Raw genomic sequence first — 25164 nt, 5'->3', positions numbered from 1 at the left:
CGCTCCCTTCATGATTTTTTGCTTATAACTTTTTAAAAAATGGTTTAAATAAAAAAACACAGGATAAAAAAGTTTTGTTTTTCCATGGACTTTTAGAAAAAAAATACGAATGATTTTTTGAAAAAATTTTTCTGTGTTATTTTCGAGTTTTAAAACTTTAAAGTCGTTTTCTGAAAATCAATCATATCCCATTTTAACCCTTTAGAGTCTGACCTTGAAACCCCACTCTTGGGTCTTACTACGGATTTGTGCTTTCCCCACTACTCTCACGCGTAGACGTTTCAAGATCCTCTGACTCTAAAGGGTTAAAACAGATTTAACAAATTATTTGAAAAATTCTTTGATTGCGGAGAATTCTAAAAAAATACTGAAAAACGATGTAGAAAATAATTTATAATGACAAAAAAAGCAATTAATGATTTTTAATAGGAAAAAAAAAACTTATTTAATTTTCAAAAATCAAAAAAAAATAGTAGCCACGGAGGGCCCACGACTGCAACCACCTGAAGAGTTGTGGAATAGATAGTAGTTTGTTGTCACGAATTTTCAAGAAAATCGGATATGCTTGATTTTCAGAAAACGACTTCAAAATTTTAAAACTCGAAAACAACGCGGAAAAATTTTTCCTAAAAATTATTTGTATTTTTTTTTTTCTAAAAGTAAATGAAAAAGCGAAACTTTTTTCTCCTTTGAGTTTTTTTATTTAAAACATTTTTCAAAAAGTTATAAGCAAAAAATCATGAAGAGAGCGGTTTTTTTGAAAATTCCATATCTTTTGAACCAATGATAAAAAAAATCTCAAAATTTAGAAAGATGAGTTTTTCGATGAGTACACGGTGAGAAATTTCTGTAGAAATTTACTATGCGTACATAATAAGACTGAACCTTAATGACTCAATTCAAAATATTACCATAAAAATTTAAGAATATCATATTGTACCAATCAATATTTACTAGGGACCATAGTAAATTTGACCATGCAACTGTTACGTAAACATATATAAAAAATTTTCGTAAACTGACAGAACAAAAACTGTTAGTGTGCTTAAAACTTTTCATTATAGTTCCATAGTAAAATTTCTGTTGCTCAGTCGACAATAAAAATTTATAAAAAAGTTTCACATTTAGTCACGTGTACTCGGTTTAAATTTAAAATTGTGACTATGAAATTTTCAAATGTCCCATAGTAAACGTATGCGCGTCAGTCGCGACGCGCGCTCTTTCATTTTTTCGTGCTGCTTTGTTTTGTCAACATAAGTCTACAGACGCTATCAGTAGTGGTTAACGGTGTTATGAAAATTGCAATAAACATTAAGTTTTAAATAAATATTAATTTATAAATCCATCAACACATGAATAGTTAATGAAAATTTGTAAGATTCATAAATAATAAAATATTTAATAATTTACCGTGAAAAATTAAAATGAAAACAAACATTTGATGGTTAACCTGCAACCGACACTTCTAATAATAATAAAAAATAATTTAAAAGTTATATATTGTGTTTATAATTATTCATAATAAAATTAACTGCCAAAATAAATCCTACGTTCATTGTTAAAAATTAAAAAAAAAAATAAAAAAAACTATATTTTAAAAAAATATTTTTAAAAATTATTGCAAACAAAAAAAATCTTGTTTGGTTTGATATTTTTTTTGATTGCTAAAAACATTTTTTACTCTAAAATTTTTTATTTTTTACAAACGTTTTCTTATTTTTTTTGCTATAGTACATTCGGAAATTTAAATTATTGTATATTTCATTTTACTATGGTAAATTTCAATTTCTACCATTTACTATGTCTGATTTCATTTGTTTCGGAAATTTCTATGGGCCATTGTAAAATTTTATTCTGAGTCAATAAGGTTCACTAGTAATATGCACCATTGTAATATCTAAAATCCATGCAGAATAAAAAATAATGGAAATTTCTCACCGTGTACTAAATTTTTAAAACCATCTGATTTGGCGTGGAATGTCCCATATATTTTCATGCTTATGATATATTTGACCAATCACATTACGAATAAATTGGCTTCACATATATTTCATCTCAATTTTATGTTGGAATGAGTGTTATTTAAATCTAACTAAGTATATTTTTCTTTTCAATTCAAATATTACTTAAATTCTCCCGCGATAAGTATTTATTTTTTTACTCCCCCGAATTAAAAATTAAACGCCCTACCGCCTTGTTCCAACGCGCGAATTGAACGAACCAGCTGAGTTTATCATAGCCAGCCTGACGATTATACTATACTACGACCCTATGTAAATAGTTAGATCCTCTTTCTTTCCACCTTTGACTATCTTCACTGTTATTATGTATTTTTCATCAAAAGAATGATCCAGTATAAACGAAATTTGTTTGATGCTGTATCGTCAGTATAAAACTAAATTTTAAAATCCTTAGTTGTTGAATAATAGACTCTTAGATCTAAGAATTTATGAAGCTGATATTTAAAATAAGTTAACAATAACAAAAATGTGTTGCAATGGAGATGATGAAGATGAACAACAACCCGAACATCCCAGAGTTCGAGGTTGTACTGATATTTTTTGGTTGTGTTTGTTTATAAGTTTTTGGTTTCTTATGGTAAATTATTGATAATTAATAATAATTAACATGGATTCAATATTGTAGCACATCATTAGTAAATATTTATAAACTTTATTTATACCAAAGATTGTGATATTGAAAAATATGAGATAATATTTTAAACATACACCACCAATACAATTTTTCAAATTTGTTTAATATTTTTTTTTTTTTCGAGTCGTTATGGATTTCCATTTTATTTCTAAAAAAAAAAAAAAAATACATAAATTCATTTATCAGACATTATCTATTTTTGATTCTATTTGAATATTTTATGATTATGCCATAATTATGCTATAGCTGATATCTGATAATCTTCAAATTTTTTTTAGACAATAAATTACAAATTAGACTTGTTTCATCAATTTTCTTCAAGTATACATCTTTAGTTTTTTTCGGAAGAATTGATTTAGATCAAGAACATAAAACTTAAATTTTTAAAGATGTCGAATGAAAGTTAAATTTGGTAAAATGCATTTTAATTTTGCTTTTAATCTTATTTTATTTATGCTATCTTAAATTTTGCTTTCTTAAACGTATTTTACCTTAACTTTTCAAATTAAAAACAAATCGTAGAATAATTTCATAAAATTGATTTGATACAATATTGATATAGTTTATTATAACTGATAAATTGGATCCTTATGTATTTTTGATTAAATTGTTCTTTTGGTAGATCATGATTGCTGCATTTGCTTTGGTGTATGGTGATCCTATGAGGCTTGTCCATGGTTACGATAGCTTTGGAAATACCTGCGGAACGAAAAATACTCCTGCTACCAAACGATCCGATTTATATGTTTTAGATAACAGCGATAAGCCGTAAGAATTATCTATTAACTTGGATTTGATTAGTTTAACAAAATTGATCGTTGAATGAAAAGAAAATTTATTTATGAAAATTTTTTTCAGATTATTATTTTTCTTTGACATGAATGATCTTAAACAGTCATTTAAAATCTGTGTGAAAGAATGTCCAAATCGTTTGATGGTAAATATCGATAACATTTGTCAATTTTATAAAGATACTGGCTCACAATTATGTTTTGATGACCCAAAGTTTGGGGTTAATGCCTGTAATTATAACAATCAACATAACTTAACGATGTGCCCAAAACCTCCAATTTACGATAGTACTCCAATTTTAAATCGATGTGTGCCCAAAATTGTTAAAGATGTTACGTCGGGTCTTGTTTATAATTTATATGGCTTACTTAATTCTTGGGATGTTATTGAACAAATTTTGGGAGACTTATACAAAACATGGAGAGAAATTTTATTCTTATCTGTTTTGGCCTTTGGTATGTATACAAAAAGTAGCTATTTAGGCTCAAAAATCTAAAAATTATTAACCAAGCACAGTTTTCTGTAACTTGAATTAAATACTGTAATTTAATTCTTTAGTAAGTTTATTTTTTATCGAAATATTTCGTAAATTTAATTTTTTATTTTTAGTATTGTCATTATGTACAATAGCAATTTTTCACTTACTGGCTAGTTTTGTAACATGGATTGTTATGGTGTTAGTTAGTGGAGCGTGTATATGTATGTATCTAAAAATTTCAAGTACTTTAATTTTTGATGTTTTGTAAGTTAAAGATAATTATGATTAGCTAAATATGTTTTATTAAATTTTATGTAGGTGGTACTAGTTTACTGTGGTGGACTTACGCAGATATTAAAAAAACCATAAATGCTACGAACCCAACTGAACTACTCGAAGAATCTTTAAGAAATGAAACTGCTTTTCTAGTATTTTCAATTATTGCTACAGTTATAACGATCGTTATAATTTCACTTGTATGTGTACTTCGGCGACGAATAAGTTTTATGGGTGTTCTTTTTAAAGAAAGTGCTAAATGTCTAGCAGAATTACCTGGATTATTTTTCCAACCGCTATTAACATTTTGCGCTCTTTTATTATTTTTTACCTTCTGGATCACCATCATTATTTGTCTCGCTACGTCAAGTAAGTCATAAACCATTGTTTAATATCGAATTTAAAAGATTGAATACTTAATATACATATTGTTTTAGATCTTCCTGCTAATAAATCCATTTTTATGTTAAATTCATCTGGAAGTCCTACACTCATCAATCAACAATCCGACTATAATACAGTGCTAGAAAGACAAACATCTAATTTAACTTTTAGAGATATTTCAAGTAATTTATTCAAGTACTTTTTTTTCACTAGTTCTTAATTCTATGTGAGATCTAATTTTAAATTCAATAAGATTGGAAATTAGTTCATACAGAATATACTAGTTAGGCGGAATTGCAGTATCATAAAAAATGTATACATATAAATAAAAATTTTTCAATTTTTAGAACTCACTCTTGTTGAGTACGTTGATGCAGTTTGGATTAAATACATGTGGTGGGTATACATAATAGCATTAATTTGGGTATCTGAATTTATTAATGGATGCCAAAACCTTGTAATTTCCGGTGCAGTTGCTCATTGGTACTTCAGGTATACTTCTTATTATTATATTTAAGTGTAAATGTCATCATAAATATAATTGTTAAGAAATATTCATACTTATAGAGGTAAAGAATCAAACTCGTCACCAGTGTGCTCTGCAATTGGGAAATTGGTTAGCTACCATTTAGGTTCCGTTGCTTGTGGGTCATTTTTGATAACACTATTTAAGTTGCCGCGATTGATTTTAATGTTTTTACAGCAAAAGTAAGTAAAGGAATGAGACAAATAATTAATTTAGTGATTAATCTAAAAATAACTAATTTTTTTTTTATTTTTCATTCTTGTAGATTTGAAAAGACCAAAGAAACTTCAGTTTGTTCACAATGTGGATTAAAAAGTTGTATTTGCTGTTTTTATTGCTTAGAAAAATTTATAAGATACATAAATCATAATGCTTATACAGTTGTCGCTATTGAAGGTGCAAGCTTTTGTCGAGCTGCTAAAATTGTTAGTATCAATTTAATCGAATTATTAATTTTTAAATATAAAATTATGATTTCAGGAGATTTTCTACAACTTTGGCGGTAAAAAAGTTTTAATTCGTGAAATCTATACTATTAGTTAGTTTGTTATTTGGTTTGATTTGTATTACTTTTACGTATTTTAAAAGGACCCAGTTTTTGGAGACTGAATATCTGCATATATTAGCTAGCCTCTATTAACTATTAGGTCATGCTCTCTCCTTCCTGCATTTGACTATCGATTTCTGTTTCCACCTTCTGACTCCGCTAATTATTTTTTAGTCACACGCTGCAGCGGCTGTGACCGTTTCACATTTTTTCTCTACCCGTATTCGCCTGTGATCAGTATTCACTCATAGTGGCCAGGAAAACCACAGAAAATCTGGTCAAAATACAGTCAGCTACCGGTTGAAGCGCTGAAATCACCGAAAAAACGGCGTCTCGAAGATTCTAACCCTCGTCTGACGATCTGAGATACAGACAGACTGAATACTCAAACCATACGGCTAACAGACCGTAAAAATGAAGTGTAATTAATAAACGTGAATAACTGTACCCTTCTTTAACTTTTTTTATATGAATGTTGGTTTTTCTACTCTGATAAAACAGTTAACTTGACTCAAGCGAGAAAATCTTAAACCACGAAAACCAAGAATACCATTTTAAATAAAATCATTTTCTTGAGTCAAGAGAAAAAATTCTTAAACCAAGAATTATTTCTTGGCTCAAGGAAATTATTTTCTTCAAAATGATATTATTGATTCAAAATTTTTTCTCTTGAATCAAGTTAACTTTTTTATCAGTGTATTGAACCACATCGGTTAAAATTTTTAAGAAATCTGAAATTAAGTGAATTCATCCATATATGAGCATAGTCAAAATCGTCAAGGTTTAAAATCGTTCAAATCTGACAAAAAACTCGATTTTTATTCAAAAGTTCGTTTGATAACGACTACTTTCCGATTTTTTTTTCAATTTTAAATTTTCATAAAGAAGGTAAAACTACACTCGAATGATATAATTTTTTTTAAATTAAAAAAGTTCCGCCAGTGACTCTACTTCGGTAACAATTTCGTATATAAGTGGCAGTCACAACTGCTTCCGCCTAATATGGCTGCAGTAAACCTAACATTATTAACTTTCCGCTAAGAAAATTGAAAATTTTCAAAAGTTGGGAAGTTATTGGTTTTACCCCGTTTTTCGAAAATCGAGTTTTCATTAGATCTCGATGTTTTGGGTCCTAAGAAACTTCCCTGATTATTCCCGCGAAAGTGTATGTATGTATGTATGTATGTGTGTGTGTGTGCGTGTGTGTGTGTTTTTTTTTTTAACTTAGGGGGGGGGGAATCCCTTTTACGGATTCCGGGCATAGTTGTTCGGCCTGGATATGTGGCGACTCGACGCAGCGTCATACTAAAACTCGACGCTAACGCCCCTACCCACTAAACCCTAAACTCCTTTTCTTCTTTCCTCTAATCCCTCATGGAAACCGCCGTCAGGCATTACTTCGTGAGGGGAGGATCTAGCTACTGCTATTCCTTCTGGTGGCTAAGGTGTTATTTTTCCTTCCTTCTAGTTTCTGTCATTTGCCCTTTTTCTTTCAATGGAACGCAGCTCTGTAAGCACTTCGGTGGTAAACGTGCTTGTGGCGTTCCAGGCAGCTTCGGATGACAGCATTTCTTCTACTATTGACTCTGGTGAGATTTTCTTGTTCAGGATCTTCTCTAACTCATCATGCTGTGGGTTAAAACGAGGGCACTCAAAGAAAACATGCTCCGCATTTTCAGCAACTCTTGAGCAAGACGGACACTCTGAGGAATTATCGTGCTTAAAACGATGAAGGTACTCCCGGAAACAGCCGTGTCCTGACAACATCTGGGTCAGATAGTAGTTGGCCTCGCCGTGATTCCGGTTAAGCCAAACGTCAATCCTTGGTATAAGTCGATGAGTCCATCTTCCCTTCTCCGCAGCATCCCATAGTTTTTGCCATCTTGCTATACTATGTTGTCGCTCTTCAGTTCTCAGTTCTTCAGCGCTCAGTGTAGATGACCTCTTTCGGTGGTATAGGTTCCGTCTTTCCTCAGCTAGGACTCTAAGAGGCAGAGTTCCAGAAATGACGCACACTGCCTCCTCGGATATTTTGCGGAAGGCGCTTGCAACTCTCAGTGCACTTAATCGGTAGACCGGTCCGGCTTTCCTCCATGATTCTTGGGTCTCCAGCGCGTCTGCCCAAACGGATATTCCATATGTGAGCACTGATGTGACTACTGACGACAGCAATAGTCTCCTGCTCTGCTTCGGGCCTCCAACATTCGGCATCAGTCTTGATAGACTAATTACCACCGCTGATGCTTTAGCACTTACGTGTTCGACCTGTTGCTTAAAGTTCAGTCGGGCATCCAGCGTCACCCCCAGATATCGGATAAATGGTTGCGATGCGATCTCCTGCTCGCCGACATTCAGCTTGATGTTTTCTACGATCTTTCTGCTGGTGATGAGCACAGCTTCAGTTTTGTGCTTGGCTAACTCCAACTTCATCATCTCCATCCATAGGTTAATCCGGCTAAATGTGATATCGAAAGCCAGATTGATCTCCTCCTTCGCGACAATCACTACCGCTACATCATCGGCATATGCAACAATTTTCACCTCTGATGGTAATGCAACTCTCAGGAGATCATCATACATGATGTTCCACAGCAAAGGACCCAAAACCGAGCCCTGTGGCACTCCTTCGGTTATTTCGTGCTCCCTCGAACCGTTTTTCGTGTCATATTTGAGGACTCTGTCTGTAAAGTAGTTTGCTACCATTCTGCGCAGGTATCCTGGCACTTATTTATCTTCGAGAGCTCGCATGATGCAGTCCCAGTTAGCGGAATTGAAGGCATTTTTGATGTCCAAGGCAGCCACTAAACAATACTTCTTTCTGCCACGTTCCCATCTCTTTCCAGCGATTGCTTCCTTAGCTGTATCGACCACTAGGTTGATCGCATCCAGCGTTGATCGTCCTTTCCGGAAACCATACTGGCCTTCTGCTAGGAGTGGATCGACGACTGCTTCTATTCGTTGGTGCATTATACGCTCTAATATCTTACCCGCTGTATCCAGCATGCAGAGTGGTCGGTAGGATGATGGCTCGTCCGGTGGCTTCTTCCCTTTAGGGAGAAGTACAAGTCTTTGCTGTTTCCATCTTCTAGGAAAAATCCCTTCTTTGAGGCACGAATCGTAGGTATCTAAGAATAGATTTGGCGCTGCTTTAATAGCTGTTTTTAATGCAATATTCGGGATTCCATCCAATCCCGGCACCTTATTATTCCCTACTCGGTTGCACGCCTCCATCAGTTCCTCTTCTGTGACAGGTGGAATGTCTTCTCGATTTACTGGCAATGAAGAATAGCCGAACTTACTTTGTCGAGGAAACAGCGTAGAAACTATTCTTTCCAGGAGCTGTGGACACGTAAGTGATGGCATTGGCTGGCGCTTCAAGTGGGTCATGACCACCCTATACGGTCTGCCCCATGGGTCCTTTTCTACCTCATCGACGAGTTCCTTCCAACAGCGTCTTTTGCTATCTTTGATGGCCTTGTTCAGTTCTCGACGGGCCTTTTTGTATTCTGCGACCAGCTCCGCAGAGTTAGGTCGTCGGTGGCCACGCTGTGATAATCTTCTCTTTTTGTGACAAGCTGTGCGAAGGGCGTTAATCTGATCATTCCACCAGTGCACCGATGGTCTTTTATTGATGCCACGCTTATGGGGCATGCAGGTGTCGCACGCCTGGGCAATTCTCGTCATTAAGTCCTTCGTCTTCTCTACAGCATTTCCTGTGATGATGGTCGAGTCACTGTCTAAGGCTACTACCAAAGCTTCTGAGTCAAAGTCTTTCACTTTCCATCCAGCTGCATTAGTTTGTCTAGTTGCTCTTTGAGGGTTCAGGCCAGTTGATATTTCCCAAAGTATTGCACTGTGGTCGCTGGCGGTGTAGGTGTTTAAGACTTCCCAAGAATAGTTTCCTTTCAATAAGCTGCTGATGACGAATGTGAGGTCTATTAACTAGCCTCTCCCTTGGTATATGTTGGTGTCTCACCGATGTTGAGAAGGACCACGTCCAGTGAGGCCATTGCTTCACGTAGTGCCTTGCCTCGCGCATTAGTCTGCTTGCTGCCCCAGTCTACCGCCCAGGAATTGAAGTCCCCTGCTATAGCTACTGGGTAGTATTGCTTTGCGTCTTCGGTCAGTCGATCCAGGAAGTCAGTAAAGTCGGCAATGGAAAGGCTAGGTGGTGCATAGCAACTATAAAAACGGATGTCGTTAATAGACGCTGCTACAAAGCCGATGCTATCATTGCTCACTATGCTCTGGAAGGGAAGTTTGCCACAGGACCAGATGACAGCCTTGGTGGTGCTGTCAGTTTCCCGAAGTTGGTTATTCAGGTGTCTGTATGGCTTTGCTATTATTACTAAATCAAGCTCTAATTCACGCACGGTCTGCACGAGAAGGTCATGCGCAGCCTCACAGTGATTGAGGTTAAGCTGTAATATCCTCATGTTTGCTTGCTTGTCATTCTCTGGAGTGCCTCTTTGTATACCGGGCACCTGTATGTGCCGACGTGATGGGCAGCGTTCTCTGCGCTCTTATTTTCCGCGCATAATACACACTTCGCTGGGTTTTTACAGTCCGTAATCTTGTGTCCTTCTTGGCCGCATCTGATGCATAGCTTGGATCGATTTGTCTTGCTTCTGCACTAGGATCCGTGGTGCTCGAAATGCCAGCATTTGTAACATTGGGTACGTTTCCTCGTGGCTCTAATTCGGCAGTTGACCCAGCCAATTCGGATTTTACCGCTTTCTTCTAATATCTTCTGAGCTGCTGCAGCCGGTAGTGTCACGACAGCGGTTTGGGTACCTCTGTAGGCTTTGCGGATCTTGATTGTCTCTGGTGGTATTTCGCAGAGCTCCTTGGTTACCGTATGCAGGGCAGCCTGAATATCCTCCTTTGTTGTGGTGTCATCTAGGTCTCGGATCTCGATGTCTTCTTGTGGCCCTTTGCAGATCACTTTGGCCTCCTCCTTAAAAATGTTTGCGATGGTCTGTTGCAGGCCTTGGCCTTTGTCCACGCTCTTCCGCGAAATCGTAATCAGCAAGTCCCCGCTTCTGGTCTTGTTGATCTTGACCACCGTTGTGCGAACCTGCTCATCAGGGACGTCCTTCTTTATGCGACGCAGAATCTCGGCGTACTATGCTTTCTCGGCCGGGCGGATGATCAGTGCGTCGGGTCTGATCCATTTGAGCGGTTTTTTGCGCTTAGGCTCCGGCCTGGGCTTCTTTGAGGCTCCTATGGGAGCTGTTCTTTGGCTAGCCTCCATTTCTCTTTCCTTGTGTGGACATCTTTCCAATCAGTCGCGTCTTTTTTTTCGGCGTTCTGCTTCATCACGTTTTTCGGAGGACTTGGTTTCAAGTCCTTTCTCTTCGTCAATCGCCCATCTATTCCATCTGAGGAGTTTCGGTCCTTCCTCTCGTTAGACTTGTTGGAAGTATGACCTTCGTCTTTAGCATCAGATTCACCGTCACCATCGCCTCCGATGTCCATTGATTCTTCGATCTCCACAGTAAGTTGACTGCTCTTCTCCGGCGTAAGACGAGTGAGTCGTCGAGGTGACTGCCATTCTTCGTCCAGTTTTTTAAACCTTCGAAGGGCGTTAACTACCCCGGTTGCCTTGGCCTTTACCTCTTTATGGATATTGACCTTTGATTGGACAAACTCATGCAGTTCGCTGGTCAGCTTTTCGAGGCGTTCTAGCGCTTGCGTCCGCTTCATCTCAGCGCTTGCTGTAATCGCTGCTTCTTGGGCGTGAGGCCCACTAATACTCCTGTCCTTTTCTTGTTTTTTCGTTTCTTCCATGATTTTGAGTGATACTCCAAAGTAAAAGGTCGTCTCCGAACGCGATGCCTCCGGAAGTGGAGGGGTGATCACTCTTACAGCTACCTCCATTGCTATAAGAGCTTTCGGTCATTGAAGCGGGAAATCTCAACCGCTTCGACCCTGCACCTGCTTCCTTCATCGGCTTCCTCTTGCTCCCGTGGGTGCGGCACGTAGATGCCGGGAGTTACCACGTACACCGCGCTATAAGAATCATTTCGCACATCTCTTTCGAGCAGCGTCACCGTATCCGCTTGCGTACGTGACCCTAGGTCAGATGGTGTGACCAACCCTTCCTGCCGAAAGGGGAGTTTTCGTTTTTTACCGTGAGAGCTATTTTATTTCGCTCTTACCCTCTGCTCCGAAGAACAGCGAGCTTTCTTCGACCCACAAGGATACACGGACGGTGGCTGTTACTCTTCAGCTCCGATGCCTGATTTCGTCCGCGAGGGCTATTTTATTTCGCCCCAATCCGACGATCTTACGACCGGTTAGGACCCCCTCTATCGGCCACCTGGGAACGCGCCCGGTGGGAGTTTGGCTTCTTTCGACGGGTGTGTGTGTGTGTGTGTGTGTGTGTGTGTGTGTGTGTGTGTGTGTGTGTGTGTGTGTGTGTGTGTGTGTGTGTGTGTGTGTGCGCGTAAACCTCTCATAACTTTTGAACGGCTTGACCGATTTGATCGCGATTGGTGCCAAAGGAAAGGGTTCGACTAAACTTGAATTTTGAATACAAGTTGGACGGATTCGGACCGATAGATTTTGAGAAATCTTAAAAAAACTGCAAAAAAAAATTTTTTTTTAAATAACTTTTAAATGGCTTGACCGATCAATTCCAAAAACTAATCAGCTCTTAACATCAAAAAACCACGCTGATCGCCACCAAGCCGGTCAAAATCGGTTGATTCGTTTGTGAGTTATCGTTGACGAAAGAAAGTGTTTTTTTCGAATTACACCAAAATTTCCGGTCTGATCAATTTGTGTTTAAAAATGTATCATAGAATTTGAAAAACTGCGTCGAATGCTGCCATCCGCGTGAAAATCGGTTCATTCATTCAAAAGTTATTGCGGTTTGAAAATTCAAAAAATAGTGTTTTATTAAACTTTTGAGCTCGGACAGCTCAAAACTACCCGAAAATTATATTTTTAAGCTCTTTGAGCTCAAAAGCGTAATAAGTGCTATTTTGAGCGCTTAATTACGAAATTAGCGGGAAGTTGCAGAGATGGCCTTCAGGGTCAACCGTTTTCCTAATTTTTTTATTTATTTATTATGTTATTTCAGGCATTTTCAACCATTGTTAGCAATGCTTTGCAACTTGCCGTCATCAATGGAGTCGGAGATTTCATTCTATTTTTGGGAAAGGTCTTCGTAACAGCAGTCACAGGAAGTATTGGACTTTTAGTTCTGAAACAAGACCCTAGATTACATTTTTATGCAGCGCCTATTTTATTAATATGTATTTTTGCTTTTTTCATTGCGCACTGTGTCATTTCACTTTATGAAATGATAATTGACACATTATTTTTATGTATTTGTGAAGATAAAAATCTTAATGGTGAAAATGGTAAATGGCGACAATCGAATCTTATCCAAATTGGATGTAACAACATGAGTTCCAATGGTCAACACGAGTTAGCTCCTATGAATCAATAAAATTAATTTATTCATTTATCTTTCAATATTCCGTCCGGGTGGGAACCCGAAAAATTTATTATCTATTTATAAATCTTTTTATAAAAATATCTTTTATTTTTGGATATTTTTTTTTTCGATCTTCAAAATCCGATCATTTAAATCACAAAAAAAGTTTGAACTGAACTCTAGAGGCTTTTTGAAAACTAAAGACTTACAGAACTCAAAAGTTCAATTTCATTCAAAATGAGCATATAATGACGTGTAGCTTTGCCCCAGTTTGATTTACGAACAATTGTTAAATGGTAATCTTTTAGAGCACTGAAAAATCTATTTTAAAAAAGTCGGATAAATTTACATTGTTAGTGCAATACCTTACGGACTACAAAAGTTTAAAAATTGATTTTTTAACAAAAATGAAATTAATGAAGGTGTTCGGTTGCAGAAATAAGATTAATTCTTATAGAATATTGGTCAGCAGAAGTCTGACTATTTTTCGATTTTATGACTATTTTTCTGAAAGTGACTCACATGTTTAAAAGGCGTTGTTTGTAATCATATAAATAATGTTTCTGAAAAGTTACAGGAAAATTGTAAAAGTGGCGGAGCTACTTTTGGAAGAATAGCCGGTTTTTTTTAATTAGTATCAAACATATATTTTACAAAATTGTATTTATAGTTTTTCTCGAATTTTTACATGTTTATTTTTTACAATGTTTATTTCAAAAACATTAATTTTCTTTTAGATTTGACTTCAAATTTCAGCTATCTCATTTAAAAAAATATATGGCTCATGTAAACTATATTCCTGAAATTTTTTCGGTGACTAGTTATTGTTAATGCAATTATCTTAAAAATCATTCTAAAAGAGAAAATTGCACAGGATTACTAACATCAGCCAGTTTTGTCACAATTTTGTGTCAACTTAAAAGTAGTTCCTGCAAAACTCATATAGTTATGAGAGTCTTTATTTGTGTCCGCGTGTCGGGATGAAATGATCAACAAGTGTTACCCGATTTTAATGAAATCATCAAAGTAGAATTCATATCTTATAGTTTTACAAATAAAAATTCCATCCTATTTTTCAAAAAAAGAAGAAATCGATTTTCCCTAATTAATTTTTACTAAAATGATTCTGTAATATCATAAATGTATCTGTGCAATTTTCAGACAATATTTATTATACTCACATTTATTTTTTATTCTATTTTTATATTATTCGATACAAATAATAATCATTAAATTGATGAATAATATGTATTTTATTAATGAATAAACAATTATTGATAGATCAAAATTATCTTTATTTTATTTTGGTGATTGGTATATAAATAAAAAACTAAATTTAATAATTAATACTCAATTTTTATCAAAAAATGAGATATAATATGATAATTAATGTGAATTTTTCAAGAAATTCTATAAATTTGGAAAGACGAATGTAACTGTGAACAGAGTGTTTTTCAATGAGACGATCTCGAAATTGACTTGATTAAACATCTTGACGCCCTAATGAATTTTCAATCAGAGATAAATTTTTTTCCAAGATAGAGTTATCATTGTCAGTACATCTATTAAGATGATTGAAAAAAAACCGTTTTTTTTTTTTATTTTTTCTCGGAAACTGGCTCAAATGTTCCGCTTAAGCATAAAAATGAGCCTGTGAAAAGATGAGCTTTTAATTTTTATATTAAGAGGTTTCTTATCGCACATCGATTTTCCATAAGAATAACATAGGAAAAAATTCTTTTGCTCCTGATTTTTGTACCTCATTAATCCAATATCATACAGATAATGTGTAAGGATATTGTGCAGAAATTATAACGCTCTACAAAAAAGGGTTCTTACGATTTTTCGATAAATTTAATCCTTCAAAACTTATTTAAAGCCAAAGTTTAATTTATACGAAATATTGGGATTTTTTTTAACTTTTTTGGCGATTCTATATTTAACTCATTCTGGGATTTCTCCCTCAATAATATTTTTTAAATATTTTCTACGGTTCTGAGATTGTCTCAATACGGCGATTGTTCACTTTTAATTGATGAGATATAAATAAATTTGTTAATTTTAGTTAAGTTGAAAATATTTTTTTTATCAGTAATTCGTACGTGCCTTATAAAATATATCAATTATTTCTAAATAAAAAAAAAAACAGCAGAAAAATTTTTATTTTTATTTTCAAATTTCGCGCCAAAAACGCCACTGATGCACTGTACCTTACACCTGTAATGCCTCTAAATGCGTCCAGTAGGTGACGCTACCAGCCAATGAAGTGCAAATTTAAATGTAATTTAGATTATATTAAATTATTTTATTAATTCATAATTTAAATAGTGAACACTGTCCAAATTAGAAAGTTTAGGTTCTGTATCGTAGATTATTCATTATATAGAGTATATTTTGTTTCAAATAAATATAAGCTATTATCGAGTACAAAGGGACATTGTAGTTGAGTTCTGAGAAACCTTAGGTACTTGAGATTCTGAGGAAAAGCCATAAAAGACACGTCTGAGAAAAATTCTATGATCCCTTGTTTCAACGGCTAAATAATAACGTAACAAATATGTAACAAAAAATAAGATCGTTAAATAACATATTTTTGTTAAACTTGCTTTAATATAATATTGCAACGAAATATATAAAAATTAAATTAACAATTTATATCCTGTATCCAACTTATAAATAATTATTAATTAATGTTAAAAGAATAAGATTGTATAAAATAATATTATTAAATGATATTTATCTCTTACATTAACAATTAAACTATTTCATAGTTTTAATAGATTATAGATTGATAGAAATAGTAATAAGCTTAATCTAATTTGCAAAATACGAATATCAATGCACTGCAATATATATAATTTATAAATAAATATATGTGAATATGATAGAAAATATTATATATTAGTGTGTGAAAACCATTTATATGTAGTAGAAATATGTGTACTTATATATGTACAAGAGCGGATATATGTATGGGAGTTATGATGGGAGAAGAACAGAGTTTGAAGCTCTTCGGAAAAACTATGTAACGACACTTCTCACCGAGAGCTTAGATTGCTAAGATCACGTCATAAACCTCAATTTTATATTTTGAAGCTTTTTAATATTTTGTCAACTTGAATAATAAATTGAAACCAACTAAATAATTTTGATCAAAATTAAATAACGTCTAAATAGAATTCTTTTATTTAAAATGATTCCTTTCCCGCGCTGAAACCGAGTATTTTAATACTCCCGGACGAAAGAACTACAGTAAGTAAAGTTTTCAATAAAAAAAAATAACATCCACTAGATGGAAGCATAACATACCACTGCTATTACGTTTCAGTGCTGTGCTGCGCATTTCGAATTTCATCCACAATTATATATAGTACAGTAACTAACTACGGTAACTTTTAACAGCTTTCACTGTAAATAACACAGGGAAAATTTTTTTTCGGCTTCTACTCTATTTTTCTTTATTAAAAAAATTCTTTTTAGAAAAAATAAACACATAGTTTTTGTAGAAAATTAAATTTGCTACAAAAAAGTTCCTTTGAGCAAACACTCCGACCAATAGTTTTTGAGTTGTAGAGCTGAAAAGATGAATGTTAATAATAATTGATACCAAATTCTTTTTAAATTGGAAATTTTTAATCTTACAATAAATATTATTTACAATTAACTCTGAAAAATTTTTAATTTTAGAGATGACATTTTGTACTTAGCCAATAAAGATAAATTTTAATTCATAATTACTATGAAATCATATCAATTAATTAAAATTCAAATTTGCGCGCATAGTTTGATTTTTCAAAATTTTTTAGTTCTATTTTATGGCACGGTAACGCTATTTTTGATTTTATCTAAAATAACTAAGGTAAAAGACCCAGTTATTGACACTGACCCAGTTACTGACACTTCTAACGTTATTTTGAATTAATAAAAAAACATTTCATTAAATAGTTTTATAATTTTTTTTTAGATTAAAATTAATTATGTACGTAATTAATTATATTTCCAACTGTGAAAAAAAAAAATAACAATAAAAAAAATTTTTCAAGTCTTGAGTGACTGTGGAAGTCATTTTTCAGCTGTATTCTAAGCAGTGTACGTAAGAGCGTTCGTCTATCGAATCAATCAACTATTTATCATATAAGTATAAAAATATAATAAAAACTATATAAATTAGTTAATAATTATACATTATTTAGTTTTTAATTATAATATATCACTTTAAATGACATTTATGTATTAAAATGTGGGTGTCAGTAACTAGGTCGATTTTTTTCAAGAACGCCGCAGTTATTGACACCCCAATTTTAACCCTATTATCGAGGTTATTTGATTGTTTACGTTTGAATGAAATATTTAAATATTTATATTTATTATTCTTAATATATTATAATAATATGCTTTTATTTATAATCGTAGAGTTAAATTAACATTAAAAATTTTTTTTAACATAAAAAAAGTGTTTTAATTATAATACAAGTTTAATTTATCTTTTATTGAATGATTTTATTTTATTTTAATTAAATAATGTAAACCTAACCAATAATGAATAATTTTTATAAATGAATGTCAGAATCTAGGCCGACGTCAGTGTCAGAAACTACAACACAAGAAATTTTGAGTGTCAGAAACTAGGTCCTATAACGTTACTGTTTAAAACATTAATTTAAATTATAAACTGGTCTCATATCATTCTTTCGTGTTCATAAATTCAATAAATTCTAAATTTTTTTATCATGTAAAAATTATTTACTCCAATTAAATATTGTAATAATTATTGTGTTATAACCTCTGCCGTCACTCTTAGCAGGGGCTGCTCACTCAATGCTTTTAGCACGAAGTATAGATACAAGGAGTCCGAACGTAATGTTGAACGAATGGTCTCAATTTAGGGGACAAAATTTTCGCCGGTAGAGCGCGCCATTTTTCAAGAAGTACTCGTTTAAATCCTTACGCGGGAAGTTTTGCTGCTATTGACAGCTCTGGAAAAAAATATTTTGAGAAACGTGGAATTAAATAAAAGACAATTTGCAAAGCTAAAAACATGTGGTATTAATGGATAATAATTTAAAAATTAGTAGAGATCATACCATTTTATTCAATGAAAAATAGTAGATGAATGCTGAAAAAAAAGTTTTTAAATAAATAAAGTAAGTAACTACACAGTGACTTAAAAAATTTACTAGTTAAAATATTTTAAAAAATTTCCAAATGCCTATTAATTTCAATATTACGAAAAATATACTTTTATGAAAAATTAATTAACAAGTTATTATCAAACATATTTTTTATTAAAATGGTATAAGTTACAAACAAAACGAGTTTAATATTTAAAAATTAAATTATTTAAGTTAAACGTATATTTAGAATATTTCTTTGTGATCTAAAATACTGAATTGTTATTTATATAAGAGTGAATAATTTTTTTTATTAATAATAAGCGCGAGTTAATGTAATTTAGAAATCTTTCGAGATTTTTTAGATTTAACTTTTCTCTCCGTAGCACTTTTATTGAAACACTTGACTAGAAAATGCCCCCGCATTATTAAAAAATTATTAATTATTTTTTGTTAATTCTTTTCTTATGCTCATCACAGCCAACAAAAATAGAGATATTTCTTTTAGAAACATCATCTAATATTTCAAACATTGTGTCAACATTTACTGTTTTTGTCCCAACCACCATTAACACAACTTCTTCTAAGCTTTTAATTAAATTAAATAATTGTTCACTAGGATAAATCAATGCGCCTTTATCCATAAGTTCTATAAATTTATCACGAGCCGTCACTACTCTTGACTGCATAGACTCTGTGCAGTCAAAGCATTTGGAAAAACCGACCTATTTTACGGGCTACATATCCCGCAATATATGAAATCACATAGTTGCTAGTTTGAGCAATATCGTAATCGTGTTCATATCTTGAGTCCACCGAGTTCAAAGGCACTTTATTGTTATTATCATCACCCTCATGATCTCTTCTAGTGTTGTCATAATTATCATAGTCGTTATCATTATTAATAACTTTATTTTTATCGCCGTCAACATCATTATTATCATCATCATTATTGTTATTATTATTATTATCATTATTATTATTGTCACTTGCATTATTAGAACCTGTACGATCATCGTCGGTATTTGCTTCTGCACTACTGGGATTTCCAGATGCATTTTCAATGATAGCATCAATTTTTTTACTCCAGTTTTCTTTGTTAACATTACTTGCTTCAAACGATTCTCTAGTCTGCATTAATGAACCTAGTAATTCTCCTGCAGTCACATTAGATCCTTTTGGAGGTGTTGCCAATGAATAAGAGCAGAGCAACCGGAATACTTGTGAGAACAAAATAGGGTCAGGATGATCATTGGATCCACACGCACTTCTAGCGATCCCAAAAAATTTCTAAAATCATATAATTACGTTATTAAATAATGAGAATAAGTTGGAATCATAATGAAAAAGACAAAATTTTTTAAAAGTTACTTTTAAACTTATTAGTGAAACGCAAATGAAAAAATCATAAAAACTCACTTCGAGCATGTCTTGTGTTAATCTCGACGTCATCAGATAATCATAATTGCACTTGGAATGTAAAAAATCTATCAATTCCAAGGTAGACCCCAAAGAAATTTTTAGTCCAGTCAGGGTACTAGCTGTAATTGATAAATAAAAGCTTTTCATTTTCTCCAGATCGACAGAGTCACCATTTTTTTTCCTTTGCTTAAGTTGTTCTATTTTTTCTTTAGCTGTAGTCTCCCAATTTCTTATAAAAGTATCAAACTCAATAATAGCCTATCAAAAAATAATAAGTTATTGTAAGTTATGAATAGCAAATTCTGAAATTAATATCCCAATAATGAAATAGTGTTAACAATACTTAACGTACTTTTCGAAACATTATCATCAGCAGGTCTTAAAGCATCAATCGGAGTTCTAGACAACATAGCTTTTAATTAATTTGTTCACTTTCTCAATGAAAATTATGGTACTATCACAGTCATGTAATTCAATACAATCAGGTTCATCTTTCAATAACTTCATTGCATTTGAGATAGACTCAGAGAATAGCTGTAAGTAATTAATTAACTCTTCATCACTCGCGTCATGAGCAGATCGCCGCCTAACAACTACTCAACCTATAGAGACTCACTATAGTGCGAGCGAGAAACTAAAAAATACGCGAGTGACGAAGATAGATAGATAGATAATAAATTTTATTGGATTCTGGAGCCTAGGCTCCCTCAGAACCATCATCAAATATACATTTATAATTAGTGTATAAAGTACAGAGTTTTTGATATTTCAGAACAAAATTAAAATAAATACGTAATAAATAAAGACGAAGGGTTAAAAATATTGAGTTATGTATGTTTATGTAGTATTTTATTGTAAATTATATATTAGTTATTCACGTACATACCTCTATAGCTAACGGAACATTCATCTTTTGATAGCCTTCGGGTTTAAGATGGTGAGGAGTCAATTTATAAGCCATTTTTAAATTAGCTTTTAAATAATTTTCATATTGTAACAGAGCATTCCAATGTTTTTTTTTAACAATTCCATCCGGAGTCTATGAGAAACAGTATAAAATTTACTTTAGTTTATCGACATTATAATTTTTTAAAACCAACAATTTTTAAATATTACCCAGAAGGCAGACTGCTCCATAATTTTATTTCTAAAATTTTTCAATAAATGAGGGAAATCCGAAAAAAACCATAGACGTCTTGAAAAATTATATGGGTGCTCACAACTATAGTTGCCATCTTGTATGCCGAGCAATTTCCATACACCGCGATTCCATTGTGCTGCATCTGATACAATTCCGTCCACATAAAAACCAGCTTTCTCAAGCAGAATTGTACATTCTAAAAGTAGTTTCTGAAGAATTTCACTAGTCACTGAATCTTTACTTAAAAATTGGCCAACAACTTGCACCCACTTGCCCTGAAAGGGTTGAAACATAAAAACCAACGCATGGTCAGCTCTAGTGTATCTTAAATGGTCAGGCGTGTATTCCCCAAGGTCTACAAAACCTTCCAGTTGTAATGTTTTACGGTTTAATGCAATGCCTTCGCTAAGTGCTATTTCGTCGACTGACAATATACCTACAAAATATGTTGTTATGTTTAATTAACTTGAAAAAAATTAAAACAGATAAAAAGCGTACCCACTTCTAATAAAGTTGAAACTAATAGTAAAAGAGTATAAGTTATAAAATAAAGCTGTCAACAAAAAATTAATTAATAGCGAGTTAATCTTTCATCCTTATAGCACATTAATTACAGAAGCGAGTTAATTTTTATAGCAACATTTACTCATCAAATATCAATAATGTTTTTGTTATTTCTTATGAATTAGTATTAGTAAAAGTGTACTGGAAATTGTTAGTTAACTACTCAGCAGTAAAAATTGTGTACTAAAGTACCCCTTTTTTGATAGACTTCCATACGTGAACCTTTGAGTTTTAGTGTGTCAAAAATCGCCTTGGGAAACCCAAAAGCGCTATCGAGTTTTTGTATATATCTCATCAAAGTATCCTTACATGGTAAAGGGAGGATATTTTTTTTTCTAATGTGTTCATACAGAGCACTACTTTTAATGCTCATTAACAGGCATTCATACACCCACTCAACGGAATACCGGCGTTGTTTAGCACTCTTAGCTTTTGCAGCCAATAAACAATTTTTAACAGTTTCTTGCTGTAAAGCAGGTAAATCAGCAATTTTTTCAGATAAAACTTCCTCTTTTATTTCAGCGCATTGATTTTTTAAATCTAATAATTGTTGCTTTAAATTTTTATTCTAAAAAAGAAATATTCAAAAATTTTGAGAAAATACATGCAAACAATTTGAAATGATTATACCAGCATCAAACGTTGATGTTCAACAAAATTAATCATATTTCGTTATTAACTATACTTATTTTTTATACAGTATATAAGACTCCAAAAGTACTAAATATTAAGTACAGAAAAATTATTTTCGATTATTTCAACTACATAAAATTAAAGTTACAGCCTCTGTAGATTTCTAATACATTCCACAAAAAATTAAAGTGACAATTTAACGGAAAGTGGTATACTTTATCGTTCCAAAGTCCGGCAAGAGTACAATTTTTTTATAAGAGAATTTAAACATTTACCAGAAATAAACAAAGTAAATTATAAGTTGATAGAGTGACCCGGAAATTAATTTTTGTAATTTAAAAACGTTTGCGAGGTTCGAAAGCCATACATTGAACGAAGTGTCTACTCCGATTTATGTTTGAATTATATTTGGGACTTACAAGAACAGTGATATCTTTTTGAGTATACGTGACTGAAAAGGATTATTTTCAATTCATAACTATTTTGAAGTTGCAGAGACTTCACAAGAATATAAAAAAATGTCTAATTTTTCAACAACTGTTGTATATAAAGTTTTAAACTTCAAGCACATTCATAAATTCATTACGCATTTTCAAATTCACAGTGTTTGAAAAGCCTTATTGCATGTGAATTATTAGCAATTAATATTTTTTAATTGCAAGATGTTAATTTGGAATTAGATAAAAACAAAACTTTACCGTGTGAACAACTCGATTGAGCTTTCTGTGTTGTAAAATATAGCGATGCTTAAAACTCATCCATCGAGCTTCATTATTTGTTGTTTCCGTCTTACGTTTTTGGATCAAACGTCTCAATTTTCGACAAGTAATGCATCTGTACTCCACAACTTTTCTTTTATATCTTTCCTCCGGCAATAATATACCTGTACAAGTGACTGAACATCTATACAAATAAAATATTAAGATTCAATTACATGTTAAACACGGTATTTGAGATTTTAATTACTAAGTAATAATAGCAGTAGTTATTATAAATTAATGTATCTAAATTCATGGTTACTTTTTGTCATCGTATCCAGTTCCACTACAGAAAAAGGTGTTTTCTAAAGAACTTAATAACTGCCAAACACAATCAATTGACGAAATATTTACATCCATATCAATAAGGATATTCGTTTTGGCATTCACGATCTGTAACGTAAGAATAACTTTTTGATACCATTCAAATAATTGTTCGCAGTTAAGCTTCTTACCGTAACTTTTAGATCTTTATGAATTTTTACGTGACAAACTAATTCCAATTTTAAATTTATTTATGATAATGAAATATATGAATCTTTAATGACAGTCCAACTCCAATTTTTACGTAGTGGCTGAACTTCTAAAATTTTTTCTATGGAATGAAACGAAAACTTTTCGGGCTCATTTATGATCACCAAATTATCACTATTAATCAAAATATTTGTACCAATAGAAAAATTTGTGCTTGTAGAATTTTTATTGTCAGGCTCAATTACTTCGTTTACAATTTCATTTACGATTATTGACTCAATAGACTCAATAGAATTTAGACTACAGTCGACAGTTATATCATCGTTAATTATACCAGAGGTATTTGAACGAACATCATCTGATAATAAGCTGTAATTATTTTCATTGGTAATCACATTGGATTTTGGTATTGCATTCTTCTTCAAATGAACTTTTTCGTATTCATAAAAATATATACTCCCATCTTTTAGAACCTCTTGATTACTTTTAATAACATCGTTTGGATTAAAATGTAATTCGCAAATAAAATTGGTATTTTTTAATTCTTTGCCAAGAGCAGAGCTCCATTTGCTGAGCATTTCAATATCCTTTTAGAAAAAAATATTAAACTAAAATAATTACTTGTATACTACACAAAAAAAAATAAAAATATAACATTTTTTAAATATTATTATTTAAAAACTACACTAATGTAATAATCAATTATTTATTGACATAAAATTTTTAATATTATTTTGAGGTTACTCACTTTTGGTGCTTTGAATAAAGCCACTTTTCCTAAATGCTCACTTGCCTTTCGGCCACTAAGACAACCATCAACGGCACAACACTTTCCCATTTTTTTATAAAAATAATTCAAATAAAATAAATTAATATTTTATATTTAATTTAATTTATTTTTTTACATTGACGAGCCAGGTTAGCCAGCCCGTATTTACGTGTAATAATAATAATAGTATCGGTACCTCCGAAATACTCGCGCAGCCAGTGGCAAAAAAGAGAACTATGATCTGGGTCTATTATTTGTGTACATAAATAATGTGAAAAATCCTATACCGTTCGGACTCCTTGTATCTATACTTCGTGTTTCGTATAAACGAATGTTTTCCGAATGGTCATTTCACAGAAATAACAGAATCCGCATCGCCATCTATAGAAAATTTTTTAATCCTCCTTGACATGATCTGACAAAACAAATCTCGACAGGACATTATCCGAAAGTCGTATAGACAATTTTCATAAACAGAATTTGCTAGAATAGTATTTATTCTTATTTATCCAAACTTATTAATAAGTAATCAATTTTATTAAAGTTTATTAATAATAATTTCCATAAATTATTAATTACTTATTACATTAAAAATACTCAAAACATTATATATTTAATATTATCATTAATATTATTATTGTTTTGATCATTAATATTATTTAAATTGTATTTTTATGATTCGTATTAGTATAATTATAATAAGTTTTATGATATTATAATGACAATTATTATTGTTGATAACATTTTTTCTTTTTTAATTATAACTACAATTTTAATAATAACAACTCAAATTTTTAACAATATGATCTTAAACAAATAAGAAATTAAACAATGATTTACTTATATAATTTATTTATGTTTTTAAGATTATAGAATAAAATGGTTTAAAACTATTATTAATATTTAATACTTTCACATCAGTTATTGATTTTATAATAACGTTAAATTATAATGTAATTAACGGACTCGAATTATAGTAAAATAATAAAATAAAAATATCCATGATATGCGAATTTCCTGTTGGGCATTAATCACACTCCATAAACGGTTTTTATATTCTTCGCATATATTAAAAAATATAAGTTAAAAAATTACAATATTAAAAAAAAAATTCTTATATATTTATGTATCCATTCGATGGAACAATCTTTACACTACTAACAATTTATCTGGTAATCTTTTCAAAA

General features: G+C 32.2%; 2 protein-coding genes and 1 long non-coding RNA gene across 4 annotated transcripts; 1 reads left to right on the top strand and 2 right to left on the bottom strand.

Annotated features, from left to right (window-relative positions):
- Nucleotides 1-2303: 2303 nt before the first annotated feature.
- Nucleotides 2304-14291, top strand: LOC123262014 (choline transporter-like 1). 2 transcript variants are annotated; one of them, XM_044723986.1, is made up of 10 exons: nt 2304-2598; nt 3278-3423; nt 3514-3902; nt 4057-4146; nt 4244-4570; nt 4639-4767; nt 4933-5077; nt 5153-5293; nt 5377-5536; nt 5833-6105. In XM_044723986.1, the coding sequence occupies exons 1-10, from the start codon at nt 2488-2490 to the stop codon at nt 5890-5892; spliced, it is 1698 nt and encodes a 565-aa protein (XP_044579921.1). In that variant the 5' UTR covers nt 2304-2487; the 3' UTR covers nt 5893-6105. The 2 variants fall into 2 exon arrangements, with proteins under 2 accessions (XP_044579921.1, XP_044579920.1); XM_044723985.1 differs by lacking the exon at nt 5833-6105 and adding an exon at nt 12746-14291 and having other exon boundaries at nt 2306-2598.
- Nucleotides 14292-18918: 4627 nt separating this feature from the next.
- LOC123261410 (putative uncharacterized protein DDB_G0283051) lies at nt 18919-19923 on the bottom strand. Its single transcript, XM_044723003.1, has 2 exons — nt 19636-19923; nt 18919-19506 (listed from the first exon to the last, which is right to left on the bottom strand). Exons 1-2 carry the CDS (start codon nt 19783-19785, stop codon nt 18919-18921), a joined length of 738 nt encoding a protein of 245 aa, XP_044578938.1. The 5' UTR covers nt 19786-19923.
- Nucleotides 19924-20772: 849 nt separating this feature from the next.
- Nucleotides 20773-24166, bottom strand: LOC123262034. Its single transcript, XR_006508827.1, has 5 exons — nt 23957-24166; nt 23190-23795; nt 22997-23127; nt 22675-22879; nt 20773-21215 (listed from the first exon to the last, which is right to left on the bottom strand). It is a non-coding gene; the product is annotated as an uncharacterized LOC123262034 (long non-coding RNA).
- Nucleotides 24167-25164: the final 998 nt, after the last annotated feature.

The sequence above is a fragment of the Cotesia glomerata genome, linkage group LG3 (genome assembly GCF_020080835.1).
Source record: "Cotesia glomerata isolate CgM1 linkage group LG3, MPM_Cglom_v2.3, whole genome shotgun sequence".
NCBI lineage: Eukaryota > Metazoa > Arthropoda > Insecta > Hymenoptera > Braconidae > Cotesia > Cotesia glomerata.
Note: the sequence above shows the minus strand (reverse complement) of the source record. Positions and strands in the feature narration are given on the sequence as shown.